Source organism: Falco punctatus, assembly GCF_963210335.1.
Source record: "Falco punctatus genome assembly, chromosome: 5".
Classification (NCBI taxonomy): domain Eukaryota; kingdom Metazoa; phylum Chordata; class Aves; order Falconiformes; family Falconidae; genus Falco; species Falco punctatus.
Genome location: NC_137584.1, coordinates 85304440 through 85326738, shown reverse-complemented (window position 1 = coordinate 85326738; position 22299 = coordinate 85304440). Strand labels below are relative to the sequence as shown.

The window sequence follows — 22299 nt, the reverse complement described above, 5'->3', positions numbered from 1 at the left end:
AGGCAGCAATACCCTGCTGCTGAACATCCCAGCCAGGGGAAAGATGCTGAGGACATATTGCTGGGGAGTTGTGGCTGCTCCCAAGAGGAACAGGGAGCTTGTGCTAGGCTGTTATTCTGGGGATGCCCGAGGAAGCTCCGATGATGATGCTGGGGATGGAAAGTGAGTCCTGAATTGATGTGGCAGAGGCTACACAGGTCGGGGATCGAATGGCTCCTCTGCAGCATTGTCTGGCTTATCTTCTTATCCCCAAAGAGAAGCACTTTCATTTTGAGCAGAATGTGTGCCTACAGCAGAGAGTCTTGCTTAGATGTTAACCTCACATTAATAAAATGGTGGTCTGGAGAACACAAAAATCGGTAGCCTGAAGTATTATCAGCAAGAAGCTTCCTTGAGTTGCACTGAGCACATCTTTCTGTAAATTATTAAGCATTAAATAAACCCCTCACTTTTGTCACCCGTTTTTCCACTGCTCTGAACCTAGGCAACAAAAATCAGTGGAAGGAATTTTCACTTCCATCACTGCAGGTTATACTGTATCTGTTTGAAAACTGTTAGATCTGAATCTGATTTACACACAAGCCCTTTTTACACAGTGTACAGGGGCCTTAAAGGGTGTCATCGACATTCACACACACTTCAAGGGCCCTTTTTATTGCCAGAGTACCAAAGAGAGGCATGGCAGCCTCCATGGAAGTGGAAATCAGGCATGGTTCCTCTAAAAATGAACTTCACTGGGGCAGATCTTGCGTGCAGCATTGGGAGGGGGAAGCTGAGGATAAGTACTATATAGAGCAGTGCCCACGAGGCTGTGTCTTTTAGCACGCACCTGTCCTCTCTTTGCCTCTTTCCTCTCCTGCCTGTACATCTTTTGCAGCATAGAGCTCTTGCCTCTAAATAACAGAAGGAGAGGGAGGAAAAATGATTTCGTCATGATTTCATGTGATTCCCTGGGTAGGTAAAAATAAAAGTTGTTAAACTGGTGACCATGCATGAATCTCACAGAAGTGACAGCACTGACTCCTCTGTGCTTTTCTTAATAGCAGAGCTGAAAATAGCCAATATGATGTTGGCCTGAGATTTTATAAGACTGTCTGTGTTTTCCTGATGACAAAGATATGACCTGGCAACATTCATGCCAGTGCCAGATCAGGATATGGCATGGAAGAAATTACATCAGGAACAACTAGAAATGATAGGGAGCTTTTCAACAAAATCTTCCAAGGAGAAAATTTCCCTGGGGAGAGCAGGAGACCAATGGGTCTCAGAGTGGTTAGTCTGAGGACAGGACCATGAGGAGATGGTATGCCATCAATGTCCCGTGGTGAGAACAGGCATGTCCCCTTCTTCCCTCCCATATGCAAGAGCTAAGGATTTTTTTAACTCTGAATTCTGACTCTGATATCCAAGAGACTTCTCTGGTTTCACCATCAATGAATACCCCCAGACAGCACTAATGATCACTTTCACTATCCTGCCTTTCTTCCCACTCCCCCCCAGTACTCCAAGCATATCTCCAGACATATATTTTCTTTTGGTTTCACTCTAGGATCAAAATCTCTGCATTTCTCATGAAACAGAATTATTATGCTCTGGCTAATGCTAATGAGAATGAAAATGTGACGAACAGGAGATCTGTGTAACCTCAATGTGAAACTATTTTTCAAAGTACACTTCAGTAATTTAAGAACTCAGAGAAGTAGTAAAAAAAACTCACTATCAAGAAAGAAAGGGCTCCTTTCTGACCAGGATCACATCTCTGCACCCTTTCTGTCTTCAGAAGACTTTGACGAGACTGGCTGGGAGAAGACCTGACCCAAGAAGACTTTCTATCAAGTGAAATCTGCTAACAGAAGTGTCTAGTAGATTGATCATGCAAAAGCACTCTACGATTGCTACTGCTTTTCTAGCCCACAGTCATGAGTAATCCCTTGTTTCCTTCCTTCTTTCTTCCACAGGATATTACAAGGCAGAGCAGATTGCCAAGAGACCAAATGAAGGGATGGCACCAAAAGCAGCTGTCCAGTTTGGATTCCTTAGATAGGAACAGTCTGATCAGCATCAAAGCCCAAAGAAATATTTGGCTTTGAGTCACTTTCTCAAGTACCATGGGGAACAGAAAACAGGAGGGGGAGAACAGTGAGAGAGAGCTATAAATTATTTTGCTGCCTGTTTAATTTTGCTCTGCATAGCCATCTACTTAATTGTGGAGTAGAGTTTTTCCATGTCCATCACCTCGAGGAGATGCCAAATATGATAAACACAAGTAAGATATTTACCAAATGCTGAAAGAATATTGCTCACATTGAGAAGGCTGCTACCTCATGACAAAGCCATGAGTACCTTTGGTACTTTGAATGCACAGCCAACTGAAAAGGAGAATTATTCCCATGGCAGATGAAAGCAGGGGCATGTAAAGACTTGATCAGCCTCTTCATTATGGAAATTTTGCCACTTGGTTCAGGACTGGACTCCCTAATTTATTTGGTCGAGCTTTACCTCTATGATTTGTTCACCCTTTCAGTTTTTACCTTTGATATCTGTTTTGTATTTCTAAAGGATCTCGAGGGATTGCTGTGGTCTCATTGCCTAAGGTCTTGGTGGTCTCATACACAGTTAAACACATACAGAGAAGACACTTTCAGTGATCTTTCTAACAGCAATATATGTTGTTTCAACGCTTGTATGACACTAAGTGTGTGGAGTGGCAACCTTCCAGTTTTTGCAGGAGTTGGCAGCGAGTATAGCTCCTTAATAGAACAGCAACATATTTTTCTTTCAGATTTGCAGTTTCTAAATGTCACTCTTTTATTGATGATTTATAGAGATCTTTTCTTGCCAGACCCAACCGGAGCAATATATATACATGAAATAGACATTATAGACTCCAAAAATAATGCTTTTTCCCTTGATTGGATCAAAAATTATGGTAAAGCATTGTAAAGTTTGTCTCCTTGAAACCATTTTATAAAGTAAATCAAACAGTTGGATCTCTCTGAAAGGGCAGTCTTCTAATTTTATGCATTGCACAGTGCACTGAAGAATAAGGATGAATGGCTGATAATTTACAGACACTCTTGACCATGTATTTAACTTCTGTAAAAAATTGTCATCTCACTGTCTAGTTTGATAAATTTAAATGAATAATGCACTGATACTGTTTACTGAAAGGTACGCTTCAGATTTATCTTCTAACATTTCACTTGAACATTCTAGTACACCAAAACCCTATATAAAATGGAAAAAAGATATCCAGTAATATTACTACTGCAAGTGAGATTTTATTTGGATAGAGCCAGGGAAGACAGTCAGTCACTCTTACCCTTGTTACTTCTCCTGAAGAAAGAGACAGTATTCAGTGGTGACCCTGAAAAAAATCAATATTTGAGGGACAAAGGCCAAAATTCAGGGCAAAGCAATATTGTGTTTTCTGAATATTTAGCACAGAAGTGGCCCCTCGTGTTGGTACAAATGCGAGGGAGTTTTGGAGTCTTCCCAAGCTCCTGGGCTGCAGGTGAGAAGCCTCCAGGGCTGCATCAGTCACTGCGATCTGCCTCATGCAATTTGCACTGGGCTCCGTTATAAATAACTCCCACTTCTCCAGTCGGCTTGTGCAGTTAAAATAGCTACTACCAGCGATGCTCAGCAGATTTGGAGGTTTCATGATACTTCAGGTCCCAGCTGAGCTGACAGCTTCACCTTTGACCCCACAGACACCAACACCATCGATTCTTCTAGATGGAGGGATGTCGTGGTTGCATTGCTTGCCCTGCCCGCTCGCAGGGTCTCGGCTCCACTGGCTGCAGGGGAGGCTGAGCCGGTTGCGGTTACCTTTCTGCTGCCTCCTGCTTTGCCCTGTGTGGAAAATGGAGAAATAAATACCCCTTAACGCAACCTTCAAGACTAAGCCATGGGAATCACAGTGGCATCTGAACTTTGCTGCCTTGACAGAAGCATGCCCAGAGAGGCTGTGAGGGTGCCTGAACCTTGAATTTCTGGGAGAGCACTAAATGTTTGGGAAGCTGTGGCATATGCCCATTTCCTGGCATATTGTAAGTATGTGGCTGAATATGTTTTGAAGAATAATTCTTCCCTGTACAGTCATGCTGCTTACTTTTAGGGAGAGCAACAAGGAAGAGCAACCTTTTATAGAAAGCTGTTGAATTAACATCTACATTAAACCAGTTTAAAAAATAAATAAATCCCAAACCCACAAAGGTAGGTGCCAGCTACTTATACCAGCAAAAGCTAATTTCATATTTCAGGCATAATACAAAAGCTAGACCAGATTATGAAGGGGCTTGAATGAATGTGCAGTAAACAATGATTTCCAATAGCTTTGGTTTTGTATTTATTTATTTTTTAAAAGGCAGAAATTAGGTAGTACTGAAATTTGAAGAAGGAGGTAGGTATTTGCTAGCATCCTCCAGGGAGTTTTAAGGTGTTATAGATGGAGGTTCTGTATTTGTACCACGTAAGTAATGTCTTGAGGATCAAATAGGGGACATAGCAATAAAGTAGAAATCCACTGGTTTAAACAGCACTACAAACACGGCCATTTTTTTCTGAAATGAAAGAATAGAGCCCCTAGCTAGCTTCTGGGATAGATTCAGACCCTTTAAGGATCGGCTGCAGCAGGGAGGTTCTGGGCAGGACTATACTGTCATCTAACAGGGACAACAGTCCTGCACCCGTGTAATTTAGTCATTCACAGACAGGTGTCATCTTTTGCTTTTCCCATCAAGCAAACCTGGGGTTTTTTTGGTTGGTTTTTTTTTTTTGGTTTTTTGTTTTGTTTTGGTTTGGTTTGGGTTTGTTCTGGGGTGGGGTTTTTTTTGTTGTTGTTTGTTTGGGGTTTTTTTGTTTTCCTGTATTGTGGAAGAGGTTTGAGTTTTTCAGAGAAGAATCGTGTTGAAATGGCTGTGAAGTTCTCAGCTTGGCTCGGTTGCTTTGCACTGTTACAGACATCGTCTGTTTGTCCCAATGCACCGTGTGCTCATTCTCTGCACAGCAACCTTGAGTGCAAGCAGAGAAAATGGCCACTTAGACATTTGTGAACTCGGACTTTGTTCCATGGACAGAGATCTCGTCCACAGCTGGACCTGACTCCTTTCCAAGCAAATGAACTCAAGGAGGCAGAGGTAAAATCTCCTCCCCACAGTTCGGTCTAAGAAGTAGTCTGGTTTCACAGCCTACGCCTGTGCACAGTGGCAGGGCAGCGACAAGGCTTTATTTAAGCACACCCTCCTCCCTATCCCTCATCTGTCTGCCCACAAGTGACAGCCATTCCCATGGGGTTTGTGCTAGCATCCAGGCTGGCACTTGCTCAGTCAGGTATTTCAAGAACACCGGAGCCCATGGCCAATGTTTGTTCCCAGTGCTGGAGCAGCACAGCTCACTGGGGGCACTGGGGCTCCCCAGTTACGCACGTGTCCTCACACTCTCCCACATCAGGCTTTGCTGGCAGCATTCCATGCTGTGACCACACAGATCTAGGATATCTCAGCACATTTGCTTAGATGAAGGCACAAAGACAGACCAGCATTATTTTGGCAGCACTGCATTGTCTCTCCTGTCTGGGAGAGGAGATAGAGCATCCCAAATTTCTGCATGAGAATAACCACTTGCTAGGACTTGGCACCCATGTCCCAGTCCCTGTGTGTCACTGCTAGAGCCCCACGTTTGCTAGACCTTTGTGGACAGCCAACCCCTACCTCTTACTGCTCAACAAATGATCAGTTTTTGGCAACCATCAAAGTGGATCTTATGGTTCTACGTGGCAAATATAAATACAAATTTGAGCTAATCTATAGGCTTATTTGTTATAGCTTCGCGACTGTCCACAGCTGGCTTTATGTACAGCTGTTTGGGGCTCGTCTCACAGTCTGAACCCCAGGGAATTATAGATATTGCGGTCAGTCCACCAAGCCATAGTAGCCCTGTCAGTGTCACAAAGCAAACGTCACACATAGGGATGGTGACTGCATCTTCATGCCTCTTTGTCCTGATTCGGGTTAGCACTCTCTTCCCTAGGACCACACCAGTGTCAGGCTGCACTGTGGCTGTACCATGTTCCTTCACCTTAGCAGGGTCATGTATCCTGCCTTGGACAATATTTTAGACAGATTTTTAATCGCAGCAAATGTAGGCATCCTGTAGGCCTCCTTCAAGCAAATTACCTGCAGGAAAGGATATTTTGCATGATTGCTTGGACAACAGTGTCGTAGGTGATACATCTAGCAAGACAGCCTTTGATACAAACTGCAAAACTTTGAAACCGATGGAACTGGACCCAGCAGGACAGAGCATCTGAAAGTATGCTCCTTTGGCCAGACAGAGGTCTTGTCAGGAAGGCAGGGTGGGAGGGAGTGATGGTGTAAATGTACTTGTATCATCTGCTGGAAAGGTTGAACATCACTGACAGAGGTTATAGTATTGGGGAGTAAAGTGACAGCAACTGCTGCTCTGCCCTGCAGCTCCAGCAAGTGTTATCCCTCTCACGATGTTACCGTTACCTTGTACTCTTTGTTTGTGCCTGACCCACACAGACCAATGCTGAACACTCTTGCCACTTTCTACAGAGTATCTACCTCAAAAGGCTAGAACATAAGGCTTTCATCAAGTGAATGTATAGTAAATACACAAAATATTTAGATGAAGTGTATTAAATGTCTTTGTAAGGCCAGAAAAATGTTTTACAAGTACTATACCTTTTAGCTTCTATTCAGAATCTTGAACAATTCTTGGATAAAATTCTGTAGGTGATATTGAGGTTTCTGAATTGAAGGGAGCAAAACAGCTGCTGAGAGGCTCAAAGATGGTTAATTTAGATGCAGAGCTTAGTCTGAGTACAAGGCTGATTTTAAAGATGTAAACAAATTAATTGCCAATGTGACATAAACCCATATATAAAAAATGGATATGATATTTTAAGATGTACTTTTGGATAATAAGTATGTTTACAGAAAAGCAGCGATACAGAACAGCAGTGAATGTCTTTCTACCCTGGTGCACTACAATCCTATTATCATTTTCCTGCAGTTTTTTAATGAAGTTCAACTACATTATCTAGAGCAACTATTTGTGTGCATTTAATTAAATTTATAAATAGACCACCAGAAAACAAAATTACAGGAAATAACGGGGAACACAACAAAAATGAAAAGATGAAGGATTTTTTAAGGATGCATTGTGGTGGGTAAAGCAAAAGTATAAGTGAATACAAGGAGTTGGTAAAACTCTTCCTCAGAAGCACTTGATTAACCTTTCTCTTTCTGAGTGGCTGCTGAGTAAAAGGCACAAGTGTTGGGTTTGCCATATCACTTTTTTTTTTCTTTCTTCTTTTTTCTCTGTATTCTGGTTAGTTGTAATTGTAATACTTGCAATCAAATACATTCTGGCAATAACAATGTATTAAGTGTGCTTTTTCAGATGGGAACCTCTAACTCTCATTAGCTTTTGTAGTAATGTGGCCAGCTGGCAACGTGAGCACTGACATGATTATTGTACCACGGCAATCACAAAGGTGAGCTAGGAACTGATAAAAAATTGTCCCATCCCCAGTTCTTGCGTGAAACTATTTACTGTCTGCGTGGATTTTAAGTAGGACACACAAATTGGAAGCCCTGAAACTTCTCCAAGATGCGAATAACATGTAGCCCTGTGAAGAACTGAGAGGAATTAAATTAAATTAAGCAAAAGGAAAGTTAGCAGCTAAGACCGTCAGAAGCAAATTGGATGGTTTTGTTTTAGTCCAGAAAAAGAAGACCAAGATGACTGTTTTCTTTTCTACGTTTCACGGTGTGTTGTTCTTTTTTCTTGCATAATTTTTTCTCATGTCGAAAGGCCAAACCAGGAAAACCTAATCCAAAACTGAAAAGGAAACCTCAAAAACCACATTTTGCTTCAAGAAGGAAAAAGGAATTGAGATTTTGGACTGATGGTTTTCAGAATTATTGTGTTTACTATTGATTTCATTTTTTCTCGTTCTTTAGAATTGATGAATATCTAGAGGTTCTGCTTAATTCTTGCAGTGATACATCTTCATCTGGAAACACAAAATTGTCACAATGTAACCATAGGCATTTCCTTGGCTCAGTTGCCTTTGGTCTAGACTTGAAATGTCCTGCTTCACACTACTGGGCTAAAGAAAAATCCCCTTACACTGATGCACAGCAAAGATATCCTGAAAAAGCTCCAATGTATTTGCTAAAGTTTACCCATAATTACCCTGCTGTACCTGCACCGATTTCCACAGGGCTTGGAAACATCATAGCACACGGAGGACTCAGTGTTAGCACGACATGACTCAACCTGGTGGAAGAGCGCCGTACTGGTGCATGCATGTTCCACACATGCCATAGAATTCCATGGCAGTGCATTTACCCACTGGTTCAGAGACTCCTACTCCCACAAGGTCTTGGCGTTCATTAGGTGGGCATGTGGAGCAGGTCTTCATCCAAAAGAAATTCAGATCTTTATATCGACAGCACACTGTGATGCAGACCAACACAGCTTCAGTTCACTGATGCTCTGAACTAAAACACACATGTAGACGTGCTTTAACAACTTGACTGAGGTCTCGTTACACCGTGTCATGGAATTTCTGTGGGAGCTTGTTCTGGAGCCTTTATTAAGAGTCAGCTCAGAAATACAGCCTTTATCATCTGGTTTGGGTGATAATCTATGTTACTATCAATTCTTCCTCACGTTCTCTAGCAACATAAAAAGTACTTAAGTAGTTGTGATGCTTTTGGGAGGTGTTTGGTCAGCAGTGCTAGAGTCTGAGTTTTCCTAGGCTCAGGAAGGTTTGCACAGTACATACATGCTACTGATAAGTCCCTGAAGACGGGTGGATCACTTCTTGTGAAAAGGGACAATTCATGTTTCTGGTGCATCAAATTTTGACTTGCCAATACTGCACAAGAACAAGTATAATTTATCCCAAGGATCTGACTATATATTTCTCTGTTTAGGAAATACATGCACACATTGTTTGTGTTTAAACTACTGAAAAGCTATCAGATTAAAATTACTTTCTGTCCCATACAACTGACTGCTACTGATGATCTAGGTGTGACAGCTTCTAGATACCAACCTCTTTGCCATCTGGTCTCTCAGAAGAGCAAAACCCCTGCATTTGCTTTGAAAGCAGCTCTGCCATATGGCAGCATAGTACCTATTTAGATTCTCAGGGCTGAAGTATATCATTTAGTTTTCATGAGTGTTCTTGAAACTGCTTTGCAGAAATCTGGCATTGGAATAACATCCGCACTGCCCATCTAAATGTGAGCCATGGGGTTTTTTCTTCAATATTCTGATGCTCCTTTTCTCTAACAGATACTTTCTTCATATTCATTCACCAAACATACATAAGATTACATGTTCTCATGAATACATTTGACCTTTAAGTTGCTGAACCTATGCATGTTCAGTGACTAATGCAGCATGATTCCTTTGTAAAGTGTTTCAATTTGGCCTGCAGTCAAAGCACCTGAATTACTTCTAACACCTTGGCTTGACAAGAAGATGTAATTGTATTAGTTTCTCAGTTTTTGCAACTATACTTTAATGCAGGTTGAAATAATGCTGAAATTTCAAGCAGCTAAGTCCCCAGCTGAGACCTCCTAACTCATCCTGAGGATTAATTTTAGACAGAATGTCAGCTACTAATCAACACTAAGGATCAAATTACTTGTACTTTTTCCAGACTGCTAAATTAATACGGTGTTAGCCTTGATGAACTGCAACAAAATTATATTTTTATATGGTACTGTAAATTGTCTGTAATGCCTCTGTAACAAAAGTTCACTTCTCTTTCTGCAGAGGCATAATCAAAGCCATAAATATGCAAGTGTGAAGTGAAGAGACAAAGTGCAGCAAATGTCACTGATGACTAGTGGCTTTAAAGAAAGCATTTTCAAACATCTTGTGAGCCACAGTGTTTACCTTTGATGCCTCTTGCTGGGCTTCTAACCTGCTCATGCAGGACCTGGGATGAGGCGGCTCTCAGAAGTGCAGAACAAACTCTGCTCCCGTTGTGATGAAAGACTCAAGCATGGCACCCATATGCTGTCAGAGTCAGCCTGCCCGCAAGGAAATGCTAGAAAATGTGCTAGTATGAGAATAATTAAATGGACAAATCTGGTTTAGACAAAAGCAGAAACTTTCCCAACACTAATATATTCCAGATTGCAAGGAAGCTTTCAATAGCTTTTGCCTTCTTTGAATTCTCAGGGGACCATTGTAGCATCAGAACCAATGAATGACAGAAATACGGGACAATTTTTCACACTGGATTAACATTAGCTGTCAGGTTCAAAGACCTCGGGACCACAACTAAGTGGAACCATTGGATGCAAGACATGCCTATACATCTACCTGCACAGGATGTATATAGGAGTTGTATCACTGGCAAGCCATCGCCCTAGTGACTGTGGTCACACAAGCAGCCTGTAATTGATGAGCAGTTCTATCTATACCATGTGTAGTGAGCTTTCTTTTAACCCTTACAATTAAAACACTGGAAACACGAGGGAATTCCTTTCGTCCAAAGTCCCATTTCAATGGCGTGCTCAGCTGCTCTGGCAGGGAAGCAACGGGGAGAAGCAGCCCAAAATGTGGCTGCTGCTTTCCCTCCGAGACAGCAGGTGCCATACCCAGGTAGGCAGAGGGAAGGAGCGCAACGAGGCAGGTGCACGACGCCTGGAGAAAATGTCTCTTCGGGGAGCCTGGACCTACCAAAGACAGCTGCCACCTGCCCAGGTGTGACAAGACCTCCAGCCTCTCCAACACAGCGGCTGTTTTCAGCCTGGCTTGAATTTCTGAGATAATTTCTCAGCATGGGTCAGTCCAGGCCATGCCTGGAATGTTGCCCATTCCTCTTTACTTACTTAAATGGTGTTTCAGATGCAAAATTTGCCAAACTCTTTAACTTTGTGCCCTGTCGATTGCAGTAGTTTGTAGAAAGGGTTTATTTTCTGATTTAAAAAAATCACACTTGTTTTCTGCAGCCATCACTCTTTTCTCTTACCGACGGAGTAAGTTAATCATCCTAAACGGCAGTACATATCATTCCAGAGCTAAAGGTAAATTATTACTAAAACAGAAGACGTTAGTCAAGACAGTTTTGGCTAAGGGCTAGATCTTTATTTTATTTTGCAATGACACAAGACTTTATCAGTACAGGTGACTAGAGTTGTGCCAATTTGTCTGGGTCTTCCCCCACTCTTTCTTTCCCCCATCCCACTGAAAACACATGAAGTCCTGTAAGAAAGCTGTGGTTTACTTTTGGGAGAGAAGGCAGCTAAGTTCCAGGGGCTTGGTATGCTTGAATTAAACTGACCTAATAAACTGTCTGAATCTACAGTTTCTGGTTTCTAATTGCTTAGCCAGCTAAAAACACCTCTCTTTGATCATACAGATGTCAGCTTTGATTTCTTTTTTCTCCCCTTCTCACCTATCAATCTGTCACCAGCTGCTAACTGTCATCTGTGAAATGCCAACAAAACAAGTCACAGTGGTGGTTTTACTGGCACAATCTGGTGGCATCCACTCTGGGAAAAAAGAGCAAGCAGAGATGCACAGGCCCACACCTGAGATGTTATCTGACATACAACTTCAAGTGGTGTAAAAGAAAGGGCATAACCAAATAACAGAGCATACTTGGTTATGGGAGTGCTCTGCTGGGGACACTTGTGTGGTTAACCCAGGAACAACCATCATTGATTGGACCAGTATCCTTCTCCAAATGTGGTCAGCAACAGATGCTAGACTAGACAGAGGAGAGATTTCCCCAGAAATACTTCCCTATTTTACCATGATTTGCAGCTTGGTAAGTTCCCAAGACTGGAGAAGACATTTTTTTTTTTTTTTTTTTTATTTAATAGCCCTTGACAATTTTTTCTTCTATGTATTTGTCCAGTTTTTTTCATAGCCATGTAACATAGCACCCTAAGCGTCCTGTGTCTCCAAAATCAGAATATTTGGTCACCATTTCCATTCCTAAGGAATCTGCAAAGGCCCAGTTCTCTTTAGGGGACAGCCGAAGACTTCACCCCTTCCTTCCAGAGGGAGTTCAACCCAACAACCTCAAGCCCTCAGCTGATGTAAGAGTATTCTGAGTATAATGCAATTCACAAAGTACTTCATGTGTGAGCTTTTTCTCTGAATGCATGTAACGAGGAAACGGGCTGGTGTCAAAGTTACTTCTGACTGAAGGATCAACCACTGTTCAGTCTTTGCATCAGTTTTCTCTACTGACAATTCTAGATTTTCTAACCTTTCTAGACCTCACATTATAGATGAAATAAGTGTAACAGAAATGACTTTTTGCTCTGAGTCATATTTATTTGCATGCTTCTCATTTTGCATATCCAGTCATGCCTGCCTCCACTGCTAAAAAGCAATTGCAATTCCACATGATAAAGTAACACATTGGTGGCTGTCATCATTTTACCGAGGCAAATCTACCCTCCCAGTCCCAGGCTATTGATAAAGGCCTGATAAAGGGGCAGGCTTGGCCCTGTAACCTGAAAGGGGCCTCTTCCCATATCCTAAGCAGATGCTTATCCAGTCAGGGTGGGCATGAAGTCCTGGAATTTGCTGCTGTACTATTACAGATGAGGATTTATATAGTCATATAGTACATATACATATCTTTAGATATATGAGGAGATATATATAGCTATCATAATAAAGATTAAGGCAACATCTGGGTGCCTTAAGAACCATGGAAAAAACTATTCTGGGCGCGCTACGGGGAAGTTTGCATCTGTGCATTCCCACCACCTACGGCCTCCAGCACTGAGCATGCACTTGTTCCAGAAGCTTAGAAGGCTGAAACAAATTTAGAGCTCCCTGTAACTGCTTCTGGCACATCTGGTCCAGATTTCATTTTGGTAGTCTGTGCATCTTTGAATGAAAGCTTTGGAGAAAAACCGAGGTGAAAGAATTCATTGTTTCACCTGTATCTGAGCACAGAGCTGTAATTTTCCCTCACAGTGGTGCACAACTAGTAACTTTTCCTTGGATAACATCATAATATATAGGATGTTTTACGAATACACAGAAACACTTATTCAGCCATTCTCTCTCACATCTGAGGCAACAGCTGCAAAGCTATCTGCGGTTTCATTTCCCTAATACATTTTCAAAATGAACTTCCAACACAATGTTGGCAGACCACTAATAATAAAACCTTAATTACTTGTGGTATCAACTACACTACGATTTTTCTAAAAGATCTTTCTCATTTGTCTAGCTTTTTACCATGAACGCTATTAATCTGCTTCCAGATCTTTATTTAGCTTCAGCAGTAGTCCACCCTCTCATAGAAATGCAATGCTGGAATGCACCTGAGAACCTAACATATCCTGCAGAAAAGGTTTAAATAAACAAATATTTAAATAAATAAATAAAACATTAAAAAATTGAATAAACACACACAAAAAAAAAGGATTCTGAATATTTTTTAATCAAAATGTCTTTAGTTAAGTGCTTATGGTTTACTAACGATCAGGCTTATAACTGTTTCAAACAAGACTGCAATCACTTCACGGCAGCATGTTACAGGAATGGGTCAGGAGACCCCTCTTGGCTTGAATAAGTTGTGATTTAAATGGATCAAGCAACCAAAAGTGGCAGAGGCAAAAAGCACAGTGAGCTGAATTCACTTGTTAATGATGAATTAGAGGCAGGGGCAAGACAATAGTCAAGGTCTCTGGGGCCTCAGTTTTGCCCTTGTTTCTTGATCACTTTGCTCCAGCCTGTACATGTAAATTTTGGCCCTAGCCATGCAGGATTTCTTTCCAGTGAACAAACAACATCTGATTCACTTCCAGCAACAAACTTTCTTATACTTATCAACCAGTTTATTAGAGCATGAAGGAAAATTGGTCATGACTTCAGTTCCTGTACTGCTGGAATTAACAAGCTGGCTGTTGCCAGCACTAAACTTGGAAGTGCTAATGGTAATTAAAATCTATTTTCAAACACATCTGACAGTTTTAAGGTGAATAAGTACTTGTTACTCATGTGAATTTCCAGACTGTGTAAGAAAAAAAAAAAAAAAAAAAAAAAAAAAGGTGCTACTTTCTTCAGGAAGATGTCAGCTGTGGGAAAGAAATAATTATTAATGAATTATTTATGTTGGGTGATACAGCATTTGTTCTCCTTTAGTGAGTTTATGGCTATGTGTGTTCTCCAAACTCTGAGTAAGAGAAGCTTGGAACCAGAATTTACAAGCATTGCTATTTTTGGTTAACTTTTTAGTTGTTATATTGTTGTTACAGCAGAAAGATATGGCAAAATAGTGCTAATATTGAAGCTGAAATCAACTGTTAGTAGCTTTACTACCATTTGACAAAAGTCCATGTAGCCCATTCACTCAGTTTTTCCTCAGGTGCGTTTGAGTAAAATACCTTGTATTAACAAAGTACCCTAACACCTAGCCCAAATGGGACTGTGTTCCAAAAGGTAATCTTGATTATTCAACATACTCATACCATACAGTGTGGAAAATAAAGGAAGGATAATCATACTTTGTTTTCCACTTCATTTTCTAAGCCGGCTTCCTGGCTAATTCAATCTATTGGATCAGTGGGAGGGACATGGGACAGATTAAAAAAATGTTGACTGTCAGATCACCAGGGGACTTGAATTAATGTTCTTTTGCACAGAATGGAAGCATATGGGCCACAGAGTGAAGCTCTCCTTGGAAAATTACTGTCAAAACAGTACCATCTCTATTAACACAGCTGCTGACTTGTGAAGCAGGAATCAGATTTTACTTGAGTTAACCTTCAAAAAGCCGTTTCAGAGGGAGTGCTCACTAATACTCTCTTGCTACACCAACAATATTGCCTATTTAACAGCTTACACAGGTTGCACCTGTACAACTCCAAAAGTGCTACTACAGGATGTTACAGCCTATAGACCCCCTTATGATAATGTGAAGGAAGCAAAATTATGTTCACCCAGCCTGACAGCTGCTATCAAGGTGCCATCTTCCTCCCGTAAAAAGGGAAAGCGCACTTGACAGAATATCCTTCATATACCTAATACAGGTTTCACAGTATGGGCTTAGTGCTCAATTTGTTTGCATTTCAGCTGATGTCCAAGGCTGAAATTCTGTCTTCATATATAATTGGATACAGACATTTCCTTTAGGTATTTCTTCCACAGATGTTCTAGCTTGCTCTCCCAACAATTTCCACAGGAAACAGTGAGGGTCTTTTATCTGTCATTTCTTTACGTGCAAGCTATGCAATGTTTTATCTGAAGGGAATGTTAAAGGCTCAAAGTCAAGAAGAGGCTGAAGCTAATGCTTTATTTACACATTAAGTAAGATTGCCTCTAATAAGCAATGTCTTGTTCCTGCAGAAGTGCATGCCTGGCCCAGCACGTGCCAGAAACGACAGTCATGAGGAATTCTGCTGAAACAAAATCCTACTGATTTACACTGTTAAAAAGTGACAAGTTTTGGTCTTCTTTGCATATACTGGCAGTGTCCAATGACAAAGAGACTTAAAAGTTACTTAAAAATGCATGGACCGCATGGATTTATTAAGGTCCTTACAGAAAAGCAATGCAATTTTTTTATCATTGTTATTAACAATGGTACTGCTTCATCAAGAGAAATGTTTAACTTTCTGATACTTCTGGTAATACAAAATGTAGGCTTCTGACCTCATTCATCATGCACAAAGACTGAAGCAATCCTCCTATACAAGTAATGCAACCAGTGCAGATTGTTGTAATCAAGAACATCGGGATACTGGTGGAATGTGCACCTTCAAATATAGTCAGAATTAGTTGGTTCTTGAACATAATCTGTTACAACTCAAGATCGCTGCTGTGTATGCTTTACTCTCCATATGCACCCAGATTTATGTAATTCAAGTCTTAGAGTCACTAGCGCTTTTGAGTGCTGAATGTAAGAAACCTTTATGAAACCTGTCGTACAGAGGGCAGCTCAGAAAAATTAAGTTATTCAAAGGAGTCTTGACTGGGACTTTTCTTTTTGCTTCTCTACATGCAGGTAAATGTTTAGGTTTGTGCGTACGGTGCACATAAACATGGCCTTAAGGAAGAAAGTTGCACGAGTGGTTGAGTTTCAGTCTGAGTAAAGGGTTTGTCCTAAATTCAGGATAATCCTATTCCATAATGCTACTATCATTAGTATATGCACTCTGCAGCTGTCTTTGGGAAGTAAGTGAAGAACGTACTTTTTGAGCTCCATGTGTTCACTTCTGTATTTCTGCAGCCCTTTTAAAATACATGCCTTATTGTCAGCTAAAAAAAGGGAACAATTTGCTCATGATTTCCTGCCTTTTAACATTTGCTTTCTCTATAAAACCTTATGAAAAATGTTGGAGTTTCCCCTTGCTGTTAAATATAAAAGCTTCAATGTTTCTTGGGAAAACAAATCTGACGAGCTCAGTTCAGAGCATGTAAATGCTGCCTTTGCTATTACAGGAGTCAATGCAATGCCAGTTACACAGACAGGGCAGTTACTTAATAAGGACCAAGTACACGGTTTTCGTGTCAGAGATGGTAATTTTTAGCATGCTCATACTGAAACTTAATGAAACATTTATTACCATATTTTTGTTTACCATGCTATTTCAGTAATTCCATTTATAAATTTTACAGTGAACTATTTTTAACACTGAAGCTTTGACTAAAGTCACCCGTGAATAAAGTCATGAGCCTTTGGACTATAGGCCGTGGTGTAAAAAGCAAGGCAAAAATGTTATTTGCCTTTATAATTATTTTCTTCTTTTTACTTAATCTTTCACATCTTGTACTTTGCATTTCAGGGCTGGTTGCAGTGCAATGTGGAAAATTTCTGGAAATGAGACAGATGCCATTGGAGACTTCAAGATTTTTTTTTTAGAAAATGGACAGCATTACCATTTTGCAACCCATGGTAGGGAATGAAAGCTAGCATTCAGACACTTCAGTTCTCAATTACCAAAAGATAAATGGACATAAAATTATTAAGCAAAAGAATCTGAACACTATCAAAAGCAATGAATGCTCCATAGGAAATGAATTTGGTAAATTTTAAGGGCATTATGATTAATCACCATGACTTGTTCATGAATTAGAACTTGTTCTGCACTTGGGTACAATTATTTTGATTTAATGCTTTTTATCAGTGAATGAAGTTATTCAATTCCATTTAACCATCTAAAGCAATTTGCATGACCTAAACTCTCGGATATCTCTCCTGTTCGTCTCTTTCAGTTCATTTCTCTCATGCAGCTTTTTATGAGTCACTGAATCCCAAACACATTTGGGTGACTAGCTTACTTACAAAACAAGTACTGTAAAAAGAGGGAGTCATACTGGATTATTAAATTGATGACTGTAAACCTAAGTTTGTATAAAAGCCTTTTTATATCTCATTTATGCACGACTTTCTCAGATCACTGCTGAAAGGCTGGTACTGACCTACAAAGGGAAGGTACTCTTTGGTCCCTGTTGCCAAAAAACTTGCCTTCTTAAGGCCTCAAAACGATTTAGTTATTAATGAATCAGGACTGTGTTTGTCATAAGGAAATTGCTTCTCATCTCACCCAAAAAACAACATTACAATTCTGTCATGAACACAGCAACTCAAAATGTCTTTTTATCTTGAAAGGTTTTTGAAGCTGGAAATGCCTTTTGGCTTTCATTTCCTTTCTCTGCCAACAGGAACGGAAACATAAGGGAGTGGAAAGGTCTGAAAAGAGCATAATTAGGTCTGTTGAAGAGATACGAAACATCGCTTTAGTGGAAGAAACCATGCTATCTGCAACAGAAAAATCTGTAACTGGTAACAGATCAGCTGCAAGGGAAAACAAGCTATTGCCTGCATGTTGGGATGGGGTGAAGAGTTACTCGCACAGAAGAGCTTCTTCAGTCTTCTGGTGAAACACTAACTGGGCATGTCAAACTCCACCTCAGAAAATAAAACCACATGTGGGACACTTTCTCTTCACACACTCACAGCACATAGAAAATCTTTTGGAGATTTACATAAAACTAAACAGTGTGTGAAAGCACCTTGCGCTGCCAGTCTTTTGACTGATAAACCTCTTGCGGAAGACATGGACAAGCTGATGCTAGAAGTCTTCCTTCATCCCAGGCAAGGCCAGGGGAAGGAAAGCAGTGCCATATCCATAAGACCTGCCTGAAAAACCAAGCCAGTTTGTCAAAAGAATATTCCTTGCCTCATCCAAATTCTGGATTTACAGAGAGGCTGGCAGGATCTTCACAATGTGAAGGCGAGCGTGAGTGCAGACCGGTTGGGGAAACCAGGATGCCTTTTGCAGGGAGCAGAACCACCTGGCACTGCTCTGAGCAGGGAAATCAGCCTTCCTCCTAACACACCAGATCGGCTGAATTGGGCCAGAGTGGTGTAAGGACATTGTCACTCCTCCTGGTAGCACACCCTTTGGCTCTGGGCTGTCGGGGCGCAGGGGGTTCCTCTCTTTTCACATAACTGCCTCAGCAGGCCTGAGAAGCAATGGGAAAAATTCACAGCCAAAACACTGCAATTCAGCCTCATGAGGTAGAACTACAACCAGGAAAGAAAACCCTGTACGTAAGAAAGCCGGAGCCCCCGCAGTCCTGGGGAGGAGGGCTGCCTCAGGAGATCGCAGGATTCAGAGAGGCAGCACGACAAGCATAAACCTGGAAGGGAGCTCGCCTGGCCACATCCTTTCCTGCTGACAACACTGGGAATCCCATGGAGTGGCTGAAGTTATTTTGCCTTCAAGCTCTGCTCCATGTGATACAGTAAGGGTTTCATTTTCTGTAGGAGGTAACTAAAAGCTGAGGCAAATGTGAAAATTCTTAATCTTGGCACATGCAAGATTTTATTAAAAACACATCGCCAGCTTCCACCTCAGACAAGGGCTGTGTACACCAGACCTCTTGCAGGATGTTCTTGAGAGTACTGACTCCGAAACGGCTCTGAACACCTCTCATTCAATTCCACAGACACCCAGTTCCACATCTTCTCGTGTCTCATCTGGGAATAAATACCTCATTTTGACAGGTTGTAGAGCTTCCTATTTTAAAACTTCCCTTTTCTTCTGGCAATTGCTCCACTTCCTCAACTCTTTTCACTTTCTTTTTAATTTATTTTTAATAGTAGAGATATTGAAATACCAAGAGACTACATTTCCAGTTACTTTTGGTATAAACACTAGTGATTTTGGGACACAAGTAGAGTTGTACATTTGACTCTTTGCATTTGTACTGTTAACGTCCACAATAACTGTCGTCTTACATTCGTTCATTAGCTTAGCCCTTACAAACCCCACCACCGACTTGATGGAATGTACAAGACTGTCAAACCGCAACATCCATTTATGTGTTTTTCTAGACAGAGACTACATCCTCACTAAAAGAGTGCCAGGGAGTAAGACTGGGGCTGCTCCATGACGGGGTACGAGCAGGAGCTGAGGGTGACCCCAGCACAGGCCATACCCTCACTGACCGGGGTGCAGTCACACTGTGTCTGAAGACAGGCGCTGGTAAGAGTTCACCCACAGCCCCAGACATGGGAAGTCATGAACTGGTCTGGGGTCCTTCCAGGGAGTCCAGCCAGGGGCAGCAGGAGACAGGGCTGGAGACAGTTCTGGAGAGGCAGTTAGGATGCGGTTCTGAGGTCCACATGGGAGACAGGTACACCCACAGACACAGACGCTGATCAGGGCAGGAGTGGGACTGCTCAGGACAATTAAGACCGATCAGTGCCCTCATGGCCCTGAAACAGTACCATTTACATAAAACACGCTGTAGTACAATGTACATGCATTTAACATGAAACAAAGTCCTGGTGACAGGAAAAGCCTAATCAAGAACAGTAGGGCTGCTTTTGGATTTTGGCCTTTAGTGTTGTTTGAGGTTTTTTGCAACTTGTGCTTCTTTTTGGTAATGTGAAATTATCTGAACAATTATAAGGCTATTAATAAAAAGGAAAAGCAAGCCTGCCAACCATATAAGCAAAAAGGTGTTATATCCTTTGAACTCCAGAAAGTACGCAGGAGCGAGCCACAGGCCCTGTCCAACAAGCCACAGAAAGAGAAGCACCACAGCACGACGCCAGGGCATCTTAACACTGGGCATTACAAGGGGCAAAAGGCAGAGGTACCAGACAAAGTACTGGGATGTGCATACTTTGTTAAAAGTCACAAAAATAGCGGTGTGTAGGAAACAACAGAAGGCAAGGTCTCTGTAAAAAGCTACGGACACAACCAGGAGTAAAAGCAACTGGGGCAGGAAAGCTGCGAGCCCCAGGGCAAAACTCCATTTGCTCTCCGCAGTTAAGTACAACATGTAGAAATAGGGTGAGAAGTTATGACGGATATCCCTCCTGGTCAGGTGGTAGAGGTAGGCATGCTCCAAAAACTCCCAGCCATAGAGGTAATAAAAAGCAAAAGTCAAGGCAGCCAGCATGGAGCCCGCAACCGTCCCAAAAAGCAACACATCACGGTTCAGCACCTTTAGAAAAAGCTGCCAGAGGTCACCTATGGAGGTAAACTCTGCTTTTTCGCAACTCCTGGTCCCCCCCGCCCCCTCCCCGCCCCCCCCTTTGCCCCGCAGGTGGAGCGCTATGGGCAGCGCGTAGGTCAGCGGGTATATTTTCAGGTGCACGGCCAGCCCGTAGCAGGCCGCGGCCTTCCCGATGCTCCCCACCTCCAAGAAGTCGAGGGTGGCCAGCACCATCAGGGCCACCAGGGCCTCTGCGTTGCCCCGGCTGGACACTGCCATGGGCAGCGGGTTGAGGAGCCAGGCGGCGGCACAGCACCCGCAGGCCCGGCCGCCGGTGACCCCTCGGCGCCGCAGGGCCCGGTAGGCGACAACAGCAGCCGCCAAGTCCCCCGCCACGAAGAGCAGCTTCCCGCAGGCCTCAGCCAGGTAGACGTTGGGCGTCAGGAGCCAGGCCAGCAGCGGGGTGTAGCGGTAGGTGGCCCGGCGGTAGGGCGACCGCCCCTCGGTCACCAGCCGCGCCGCGTCGGTGAACACCCGGTAGTCAACGTCGGTGTAACGCACCCGCATGGCCCCGTCCTGGTGCAGGCCGTACAGCAGCAGGCCCAGCCGCGCCAGCAGCGCCGCCAGCAGCACCGTGCCCAGCGCCATGGCACCGCCGCGTCCGCAACCGGGGAAGGGGGGGGGGGAGGCACCGGCGGGGCCGCGCGCAGCTCGCGGCGGCCACGGGGGCGCGACCCCGGCCGCGCTCGCTCCTGCGCCCGTAGCGGCGGCGGGGCGGGACCGCGCATGCGCGGCGCGCCACGAAGCCGTGGCGGGTTGTGCGCGGGCCGTGGGGAGCCGGGCCGGGCCTGGCCTTCCCTTCCCCTCCCTTCCCTCCCCTCCGCCGCCGCGGGCCCGGGAGCCCCCTGCCCCCTGAGGCGCCGGCAGGGCTGCCTGAGGGGAGCCGGTCATGCCTCCCCTCTGCGGCTGCCACTGCGAGACCAGGTGCCCTCCGCCCCCTGAGGCGTCGGCAGGGCTGCCTGCGGGGAGCCGGGCGTCCCTCCCTTCAGCCGCCGCCGCTCCCCTCCCCCGGCTGCGGGCCCGGCAGCGCCGGGCTCTGCGGAGAGCCCGTGGAGCTGCGTGCCCTCGCCGCGTTGGCGTCGGGGCGGCGTGGCTGCGCTGCCGGCGGCCTGTGTGTGTTCCGACGGGCCGCGGGGCCTGGCTGCTCGCCGCTGCGGCCGCTGGCTGAGGGTCTGGCGGGGGACGGGCCCCCTTGGCGAGGGGGGAGGGGGCGCTGCGGGCCGCGCTGCCGCCGCTCCTTCACCCTGAGGGGCGGGGGTCTGCGGGGCTCCGTGGGCAGGGAGGCAGCATATGTAACAGTGGTTCAGTAAGCAGAAGAAGGAAAAATAACATCTGTTATTTACTTTCTGCAAATGGCTGTGTTTTGCCTAGACGGATGAGCTCTCTCTAGAGCACTTAGGTGAGCTTCCTTCCACAGCAATTTTCTCATTTAATTAGATCAGAAACAGTACCGTGAAAAGCAGAGCTTAGAAAGAAATTAATTCCACTGTATTTTGAGGGGGGGTTATACGTTTTTCAGATAACCCAGACAGGAAACTATTTGCTCTAGATTGTATCTTGCATTGGAATTGTGTCTGATTTAAAAACAGGTATTTATTACTTAGCAGTATTACAGGTTTCATGCTAGAACTGCGTAGGGCTTTTTAAGAGGCATTTTATTAATCAAAAAAAACGTGCGTTTGCTTGTTTAGTAGTTAATTGCAACTGCATTATTTTTGCCGAATGGTTTAATTTGGGAACGCTGTGGGA

The 22299-nt window shown here is 43.5% G+C and overlaps 1 protein-coding gene across 1 annotated transcript; it reads right to left on the bottom strand.

Moving 5' to 3' along the window:
- Positions 1–13456: 13456 nt before the first annotated feature.
- PIGM (phosphatidylinositol glycan anchor biosynthesis class M) lies at positions 13457–21949 on the bottom strand. Its single transcript, XM_080389771.1, has one exon. It carries the CDS (start codon positions 21439–21441, stop codon positions 19888–19890), a length of 1554 nt encoding a protein of 517 aa, XP_080245897.1. The 5' UTR covers positions 21442–21949; the 3' UTR covers positions 13457–19887.
- Between the last annotated feature and the right edge of the window lie 350 nt (positions 21950–22299).